The 10,512-nt window shown below is 37.5% G+C and overlaps 1 protein-coding gene across 1 annotated transcript in view; it reads left to right on the top strand.

Annotated features, from left to right (window-relative positions):
- The window catches only part of LOC104909229 (nuclear receptor subfamily 5 group A member 2-like), a 36,122-nt gene extending 25,610 nt beyond the window's left edge, over positions 1-10,512 (top strand). Inside the window, exon 3 of the mRNA XM_010715661.1 lies at positions 7,683-10,512. Coding sequence (XP_010713963.1) covers positions 7,683-7,930 — 248 coding nt within the window. The 3' untranslated portion in view covers positions 7,931-10,512. The remainder of the gene's footprint in view (positions 1-7,682) is intronic.

Below are 10,512 nucleotides of genomic sequence, written 5' to 3' on the forward strand. Positions count from 1 at the left end.
CCATTATTCCTATTTTAAGTAGTACTTGAGTAATGGAGGAGAGGAATAGGGAGGAAAAGGATAGATAACATCTAAACTTCTCATGACTGCAGAATACAAATCTAATAATTCTGAAAAGTTGAAAACATCTAAGCAAAAGCAGAGCAAACTTTTTCTAAAAGGAGGTGAATTTCTAAATTTACATTCTTTTTTGTTTCTGCACATTCAGTGGCTTCCCATCCAAACAGTAGACTGTTCCTTGCTCCTCTTTCCATTGTACTGCACAGCCATTTATTGCAAGTTGCATACAACACCCTTTCTGCCTCAGTTCATAACTTCAAGGCTTTTGTATGATGTCCCTATCACCATTCACAGGAACTTCATAAATATTTATGACATTTTAAACCATTCACGCCCTACAAATTGTAGATACTGACAGCCAATTTCTTTAAAATATCAACAATCCAGTATTGCTCATGCGTTACTGAAGATTGAAGTGATGTTTCAGAAATTAAGCTGGGAAACCACTTACTGTTTATTCTTCTATTTTGTTAACTCTTATGATAACTCTAATTTTCTTTTTCTCTGGTCACTGTGTGATATAAAACTAATGGTAGGGCCGTAAGTCTGCCCACATTCAAACATGCATATATTGAAGCCCGTTGATTTCATGACAACTATTTTCTTAGCTGTTTTTCTTAGCTGTGCTTATTCCAACTGAATATTTGAAAGACAATCATTTCTAGCGCAGGCATATACTAAGGACCTGGGAATAGGTGAGGAGTTAGGAAAAATTAGTCTTAAGTAATGTTCTTTCTTAGTTTATCCGTGAGATCTTCCCTAAATTGTTTCAGCCCCAGCTTATGAACACATGCCTGCATACAAATACAATCATGGCTATCGAGGACAGTACTACAGAACTTGTCCCTGAAAAAGAGACTTTGGTTGAGTCATTTTTTTTCTAAGACTGATCTGCAGGTTAACTGAAAGGGTCACCCTATCAAAAACACAAAGAATCCTGAAAGCAGGAACCAGAAAGCCATGTCGGACCAGGCAGCTGTCTACCATGTCTCACCACGTCTCACCACCAGCTTGCAACCAGGCTACAGATTTGGGCTTAAACCCTTGTGTTCTATCTTCCTCTGCAGCAGCACAGCTTCAACTCAAAGACTGGAGCATACCTCCAGAAAGAACAGCTTGTAGCCAGCAATAGCTAAGATCACTCTCTGAAGAGTTGGGAGACTCCACTTTCTTCTTTGAATAAATTCAGGTTGGATATTAGGAAAAAAATTCTCTCTGAAAGGGTGGTCAAGCATTAGAACAGGGTGCCCAGGGAAGTGGTGGAGTCACCATCCCTGAAGGTGTTCTACAAACATGTACATGTGACACTGAAGGACATGGTTTAGTGTACATGGTAAAACTGAGTTGATGGATGGAACTGATGATTCGAGAGGTCTTTTCCAGATTCCGTGATCCCATGATTCTGTGAAATTCCTGTCCTTTTTTCTGTGCCTTCAAAGAAAGCAGCAGCGGAACCTAATTACATCAGTGAATGCTAAGCATGGATTAACATACCAACAGGTTGCATACAGTGAATGCAAGCTGGAGCAAACTGTTAAGCACATGCTGTATAGCTCACCTAATCCACAGATAAGAATGGAACATCAGCAGGAAATTAACTCCAGGCATGTAGGGAACTGGTGAGTAAAAACGTTAGGCAGTCCTGCAGATAAGGCATTTCTAAAATGAAGTGCTAACTGTGCAACCACTGCTTGGATCTGGTGTATCTGGTCCATCCATGTCTCCTGTGGGGTAACCTGCTCTCCCCATTGGCTCTCCACAGCCCTAGTTGTGTTCCTGTACCTAGTCCTGCTTTCCCTCATGAGCCCCAGTGAGAAGCACTGGACTTTACATTTACAGGTAGCTGCCTATGGACTTGGGCTCAGGACCTGTGAGCAGCTCTTCCTCCAGAAGGGGCCTGGCTGCATCCTGCTTGGTTATGGTTCAGTGATTACTGTATCACGTATGCGTCATTTGAAAGGTATAAGGATGTCCATTCGTGCATTGCCAGGATGAGAAGCAGGTGGAGATTTTGTTTGTTTGCTTAACTTTAAAGTCAGTAAACTCTCAGCCTGAGCTGCTGAAAGTCAAGCTGTTTTATTTTCCTGACTGATGACTCAGCCAGCAATTACACCAGTCATAAAGACCAACGAGATCAAATCAGGTTTCGTCCTTTGACTTCACTGAGAGTGCAAGAACAGAAACAACTGAAATATAGTAAAATATTTTCACAGTTGTGTAAGGAGAACTCAGATAAGTAATCCCTAGCTCCCTTTTCATTGCAGATCTAACAGTAGCAAAAGCAATTATAAAATTATTTAATGAAGTAAATAAATATAGGTCCTAATAGAGATCAGAAACTGATCTTCTCAGTATGAATGTGTGACTTTACAGTCTTTTTGGCAGAGAAAAAATACGCCTCAATAGAAAGAAGCCTATATCACTATGAAACACACCAAAATTTGTCTTAGTTGATTTCTGAATTGTTCTGAAACAAACCAAAAGTCCACCAAGATCAAATATGGGGGATGGAATAGCATTTGGATTATGAGTTACAACCTCCTTTCTCATTAGCGTCTTATTCTTACCATGGAAATACAGTTGTTGTTGTTGTTTTTTTTTTGCCTAACACTTACCTACGAATTAATGCATTGCTAGAGAATAATTTAATTAAGATTTTCAAAACAATGTGCCCATTATCTGATGTTATGTTCAACTCAAGATGAAAATTGCTTTATGACCCTCATAAACAGCCAGAGATAAATCTTTACACTGTTAGAGATAGAGAAAGAACCCTTTAGAAAACAGGAAAAGTTTTCAGTACATTTACTTCAGAGTTGGGAAGTTTTACGAAGACAAATGTGACCTCTGTTGCTATAGTGTAAAAGTTTTTCAAGTTTTGGGAAGTGCTGAGTATAGCACCTTCCAATCAATCAATAAACACATCTAAAAGAATTTGTTTCCCATGCCTTCTAAGTAAATAATATTCAGTACAAACAAGCTCTAATAAAATCAAGGGGAATTTTCCAATAAGGAGCTCATCTTTAACACAAATCTTCCTTCATTAGAGTAGTCTGCTTGTCAAGAAAACTTGGACACAGAATGCCATATATCTACTATCATGGCAGATGTGGTAGGCTGCTCCTGTTTAAACTACAGGGAATCATGAACCATTTTCAAGCTGGCAGTTATCAACCATTACTACTCTTGCTCTCAAAGATTTCTTTATCACTTATCAAAATTTACCAACAAAATTTCCAGTCCACTTGTTGGGCTGTTTGAGCTTGAAGGCCATCCTGGCAGAGTTTAAAAAACAAATTTTAGCTACACTTTTTTGACCATTTGAGTTGCTAAGCATTGGGGCCTGTTGGGTTTTAATAAAATCCCTTAGCCTCCTTACATGGATAGGGCTGTACCCTTTCAAGGAGAGGAAGATGAGTCCTACTGCCTGGAACGTCCATTTCCAGTCTTATGAAAATGAGAGACTTCTACCCTCAGAGAATCCTGAACATAACCTTATTTCACCTTTGCAATACCATAATTTGTAATGGTGCAAAATCCACAGTGGAAGCTGATGTATCAGTGTGTGCACCTGTTCCTCGTTTTACATGGAAAAGGTGCCTGATAAAATGTGTGCAGTAAAATTTAACCAGCTTCTCTAGGAAATATTTACGCTGCTCCTAAGGAGTTACTGTTTTTCAGATTTAAATCTCTCATTCTCTTTCATTTTGCTTTTCAGAATTCCCAGACCAAAGGAATCTCTCTACAGATTAATACACCACCAAATTTTCAGTATTTCATGTTTGGAATATGATAGGGAGAAAATCTCTCTGAAACCTAAATATTTTCCCCTCTAAAGACCAGACCCATTTTTGGGAAAAATATGCAGAAGTGTTCTTATTGGACTGAATGCTGCATGCAGTTTCAGCTAAAAACACAGCTTTATAGCAGATGTATAAAAGAATCAAAATTGGGAGATTTGTGGGAATAGTAGCACGTTTTTACAGTAAGTGCAGAGCAGATCCTGACACACTATAATACTGTTTTTGTCTTAATCGTCAAAAGTAAGCTATAGAGAACAAAAAATTCTTTGTTTGACAGAAAAGCAATTGCTATTTCTTGTAAAACATATAATATATTCCAGAAGACCTAAGGGTTTACTTTCCAATAAGGATAGAAATAGATGTGCGCCCCACTGTGAGCTTGCAGTAAGGCTGTTTCATGTAAAAAGTTCGTAATTAGTCCCTGAGTGAATAAGTAGAAGAGATAAGAGACTGATACTTACTGTAAGCAACACAAAACACTTTTTCTAGCTGCTAGGATTTAAGGGTGTGTGGGTGGGAGGGGGGGGACCTATTCCTACTCATTTAATTTACAAGTGTCTAAGCACTGGAAAATTATTTCTTGCATTAAGCTTAAACATGTGTACTTTAAATTGTTACTAACTGAAATAAAATTGGTAAGAGACACTGCAATTCTAAAAAGCAGACGGGAGTGAAGAATTACACGAAAGCACAAAAGACTGATGTATTGTATATCAGTAGCAGATTTCGTGCTCATTATACAGCTCTGACTTCAGCAGAGTTACATCAGCATCACCTGGTGTTTTGCCAGTTTACCTCAGTAGCGTTCAAAGGATCCTTATCGAAAAGGAAATACTTGGAAAACTAAATCAAGCTCCTTTAGCCAAAGTTAAATAATAACTGTCAAGAACAAAAACAAACCCAAAGCACGTGAGAAACATCTGCAACAAAAATAAAACTGTAGTTAGTTAAAATCACTATCTAAATACTAAATTGCCAATCTTGGTTACGCCATGAGGACCTCACTCAAAAGACACAACTGGTCAACAGCTTGCCTCCACACCATCTCTGTCATGACTGCGCTGCCAGAGAGGTCAGCACACAGATGTAATGATGTCCAACACTGTAGTCACTTGGACCATGAATACTCCAATTCAGTACAGAAAGAGTAAGGAAAATTCCTTGCATTCGGACTGATCAACCAAAACCACCTTGTTTACAAACATCCGATTCTCATCACAAATGCCAGGAATACATTAAAAGTATTTCCTCTGCCTGGATGCAGCATAAAAGCCCCCAGAACTACTTTTTGTTTACTATTCGTGTTAATTGTACTTACTTTTAAATTTGACTCTAATGCTTTTGTTGCCATGCACAAGTATTTAAAGAACTGTTTAAAGTTATTTTGAAGTTATTTTTAGCATGAAAAAGGTTTGACATGCTAATTCTAAAATCATTATACGATTTATCTTTCTGTTTAACACAGTTTAACTCCAACACAGGCCACATTTTCTGGGAGAATTTACGTTCTGCGAATTCATTCACGATTGCAACTTGCCTCTGAAAGCAATCTATTAATCATAACACAACACTCAACTTTTAAATCAAGTCACACTCACTGCAAAATATCTTGGGAGTTTTCGGTACCTATGTGAAAACAAACAGTTCTTCGAAAACATCCAGCGTAATATACGAAAACATGATTTACCAGGGACACGGGCAGAAAGACTTCAGATAAATAAGTGTGAATAGCTCAGGGACCACGCACAGCAGCTCTGAAATGTCCAGTTCTCCTCACTCTGGATATTGAAATATCTGATGATTCTAGATGGATAGTCATCATCACCTAAGTACTGCTAGAGAGTTCTTTAAAGCCAGATAGCAAAATTCAAGCAGATGTTGTGTCCTGGCTCCCAAGCAAGCAGCATCAGATTCAGGGAACCACTTGCTTCATTTCCACAGTGAAAGTGGGACAGAAAAAAGGCAGACGGTAATGATGGCAGGAACCATCCACCTTGCAGAAAGCCCATGCAAGAGTGAAGCTAATTGGCAGCCGGCAGCAAGTACAGCACGCTCCAGAGAGGCTCCTGCTCAAAGTCTGTGCATGCTATCCAGCTCTGCCACTGGGATCTGTGGCTTCCCTCTTGTTTTCTGATCCTGAGGGAAAATGTTTGCCACCTTCAACCATTTTCCTCTTATTCTAGCACAGTTATAAGCAGGACCATTTGTTCTATTTAAAGCTCTTCTAGGAAAAGGTAGCAATTAGATCCAACTTACACAGCTTTCCAGTCCACTGATGGATTGGGGAACCAAAGTGTGTTCCTATTTCACAGAGGAAAACACTCATTTCCCCTCCATTGAAAGGCTGGGATTTACAATGAACCAAATTCTGCCAAATTCCCCCTCTCCCTTGCTCAAAAAACATCCATATAGGGACACATTTGTCTTTATTCAAAGAAACTGTATTACAGTACTCTACTGACGGTATAAATGATTGAATGTCGATCAAAATAAGTTCTCCCAGCAAGAGTACTTTGATTGCTTCCTATTTTCTGCATCATAGCAGCAGTCTGATTTGCAAATTTTGGGATAATTTCTGCAGTCTTCAGATATGTCAAAAGACAGCATGGAAACAGGTTTTACAAACGGACACAAACAGTAAGGAGTTAGTATATTGGCAGACTCCTTTCAGCAGTGCACAGCGATAGGACAAGGGGAAACAGCCACAAACTGGAGCATAGGAAGTTCCGCACAAATATGCCTAAGAACTTCTTTGTGATAAGGGTGATAGAGCACTGAAACAGGCTGCCAAGGGAGGTTGTGGAGTCTCCTTCTCTGGAGATATTCAAGACCCACCTGGACACCTACCTGTGCAACCCACTCTAGGGAGTGTGCTTAGGCAGGGGGGTTGGACTCAATGATCTCTACAGGCCCCTTCCAGCTCTACAATTCTGTGATTCTATGTTTTTGTGATTTATCTCTGACTGCCATTTCCATAGCTTAAACTTCCTGTGTAGGAACAGAAAGAAGATAATCAAAGAGAGGCAGAGTGAACAAATCTTGCCTACCTACTGATGTAAGCGCCTGTGTTGTCCAATACCAAATAAAATTAGCATGTTGGATTTCAGGAAGCATAGTCAGGCTAAAGGGCACCATTCTTATCTGGTATTCCACCCAAAGGACAATGATTTCAATTTATAAAGATCATTAGCCAATGAAATATATATTTTAGAGAGTTTCTAGTAGGGAAGATTATTTTGGCAGTCACTGGAGTGTACCAGATGGTTCATTAACATAGACTAGACAAGTCAAAGGCTTTCAGAATCATTTAGAAAATGTCAAACAGAAACAAGAGCCCTGTCACTTTTTATTAGAATTAACTACATCATACCCTGGACACAGATTTCACCTTGGGTCAGAAAAATTAATACAGAATTATATGAATTGTGTAACATACTAGGTTAAAGATAGGGCTTCCTCTTGGGACTCATTTGCTAGCAATATATCATGGTCTTCTACTTTAGGAATCCTCAACCTTTCTTTTTGTAAGATATGAAAAGAGCTGACCTTGCTCAGACTCCATTGGTGTCTAATTGATTTGAGGTATATGCAGAATTTCAACAAGACACTCCGCTAAAGCTCTTTTGTGATCATTTTCCCAGGAAAGTTTGCAAAAGGGATCACTGAATATTCAGCAGCTTGTAGAGTATGCTTTTGTCAGGAGGAAAAAAAATACAAAAAAACCCACAACATTTAGTGAAAAATTGCCTTAGTAAGCCATAATTAAAATGCAACTCAATTATTCTTACTTTTTTTGTTGTTGTTTTAATTATCATTCAGATGTCAAAAATCTAGAGAACTTCCAGCTTGTGGAGGGTGTTCAAGAACAAGTGAATGCTGCTCTGCTGGACTACACAATGTGTAATTACCCACAGCAAACAGACAAATTTGGGCAGCTTCTCCTGCGACTACCAGAAATCCGGGCCATCAGTATGCAGGCAGAAGAATACCTCTACTACAAACACCTGAACGGAGATGTTCCATGTAATAACCTTCTCATTGAGATGCTGCATGCAAAGAGAGCATAAATTATATCCGTTAGAGCTTCTGCTTTCAAGGAAAAAATATACTCTGAACTGCTCCAAGCAACACTAATTAAAATGTGGTTTTAAGACTTTGCAAAATGGTATAATAATCAAATACTAATAGTAAATAAGTGATGTATCAGGGTATTTGTATTGCAAACTGTGAATCATATGCTACACATCCCCAAAGGAATCTCTATAGGACTTTATAAACTGGAGTGAAGTAAACTTAAAAAGTGGATACTATCACCAATGTCAACATGAATAAGGACAGAATGATTCTTGTATATTTAACTTCTGATTGCCAATACGAAGAAATTTAGGGGAAAACTGATCTGTATTGTTGAGCTAAGAGAGTGGGGAATTTGAGTGCACTAAATTCCTTCATAGTACAGCAGGACTTCTAGAACAGTTATAACAGATGCAAAGCTGCATCTATACCATCTTCTATCATTCTTTCAAGGACCCAGCACTTCTTCTGTGATAAACGATGTGGCATCCATTTAACAGTCTGTAAGAGAGAGTTGGCCTAGACCACGTTCTAGGTAGTATGGCCACCACTTCCCTAGAGGCTGGTTTTGACAGTCTCTCAGGACTGCAAACAGCTAATATGAAGAGTCTGTTTTCAAGTTAGCTTGGCATTCTTACTATGTTCTAACGTCTGTTTTATTACGTGTTCATGTTGTTAAATCAGGCAGTATCCTCCTTCTACTACTGTCACTGGCTGTCATTAAAAATCTAAGATAAATATGCAACAACAAAAAAAATTCAACTCAAATATATACTTCACTAGTGCAGTGGCTAAAATATAGCTCTGCTATGTACTCATGGCCTTTTCCAAAAAAAAAAAAAAAAAAAGGAAAAAAACAAAAAAAAAGAAAAAACAAAAAAAAAAGGAAGTTACCTAAGCCACTAAAAGTGACAACTTCTTCGACAAATACTGTTATTAAACAAAAATAAAATAAAAAAGAACAGAAATGCATTAAGCAATGCAAGAATAGGCAAACTGTATGAGATGATGTTCAATATCTAATCAAATTTTTTTTTAAGGTTCAGTAATACCCATTTTTTTTTAATGCGAAAAAAAGAAGAGTGATACTGCTATGTCTATGTGGGCCAAAGTCTGCTGCAGAACAAATATTGGAGAAGAACAAACAAATCTCTCTCTGTCCAAATGAAGGTATCAGTATTAAAATGTAGTGCCACGGTTCTAAGTCTTGCCTTATTTCACTATCCTTAAAGGTAACTGCAGATGTGGATCAACATATATTTAAAATAAAGTATTAGCCTCTAACATTAACAAAAACATAGTGTTTACATTCTTTAGGTCCTGTGGGAAAAAAGAAAAAAAAAAAAAACAACTGTGATAAAATTGCAAAGCAGTGATTTCCTTAATGTTGCTTTCAAATTGGTAATTATTTTACCAGTACTTAATTACTGTATGTCGTGAGACACTAAAATCAGTGGGGGGAGGGGACTTTAGTTTGACTTTAATTTTGAGATTATCAGCTGTACAATCACTTGTAGAAACTGTATAAAATCCTAATTCTTTGATTTTTTTTCATAAAGATTGCTGGCTTTTGAATAGTTTATTTATACTGTATATGATAGTTTCCACTGTAGACAATTATGATGCTAATTTATTGTTTGTTGGTTTCATCTTTATCTAAGATATAGCCAGAATGAAGAAGCCAAATATATGTGTTTACTGTAGCATGTCTTCAAGCTAGTGGAACATAGTTCAGGGACACACAAACGTCTTCATAAATTTAAATCATTCACTTGATTAATTGTCTGTAAATCTTCATAATCTTAAATGTAGTTTATTTAAATCTATTGTAAATTATGTGAGTTGTAGCTTTTTCTGTTTCATGTGAACTTGAAAAGGTGCATTCTCTCATTTTTTTCCAACTATCCACACACTGTATACCAAAGACATTAATTATTACATCTGCATTAGTTAACATGTTATTTTAATCACCTGTATTAATCAGCTGTATTCTGTCCATGCATAGGGTACAAACACAGCAAAGCCCGATGTCTGCACCTCCTAGATGCCTGCCTTGAATCACAGAATGCACACAGTGACATACTGGCCAAAAGCAAACCATATACACCCCCATGGTCATCCCACATAGCAAGCATGGCAACATTATTTACCTAAGAGCATTCTCCCTCAAACAAACTAAATTAACAGACAGTAAGATGCAGGTGGCAATTGACTGTGGCTGTGATATCTACGTATCATGAGTATAGTTCAAAGTTTGGTCATTCATTTCCTTTTTAAAAGAAAAACAAAGCATATTTCAAGTGTTTGCATGTTCTTTTCTCTATTTTTTTTTTCTTTTTTGCTATTGAAATGCTACAGTGAATATCACTGAATATTTAAGTAAAAAGCTTTAAAAATGTTACTAGCTGTATTCACAGCATGATAATCTACATACAGGACAAAAGAATTAAAATAAGGATGTAAGAGGGAAGATTTTTTCATACAATTTAATGAAAACAATTTCAGATAAACTAACATATTTGCCCATATCTGTCATTCCAAGAATCCCACTTGATTGCCCAAAGTTTGCAAACAA

The sequence above is a fragment of the Meleagris gallopavo genome, chromosome 10, assembly GCF_000146605.3.
Source record: "Meleagris gallopavo isolate NT-WF06-2002-E0010 breed Aviagen turkey brand Nicholas breeding stock chromosome 10, Turkey_5.1, whole genome shotgun sequence".
Lineage (NCBI taxonomy): Eukaryota > Metazoa > Chordata > Aves > Galliformes > Phasianidae > Meleagris > Meleagris gallopavo.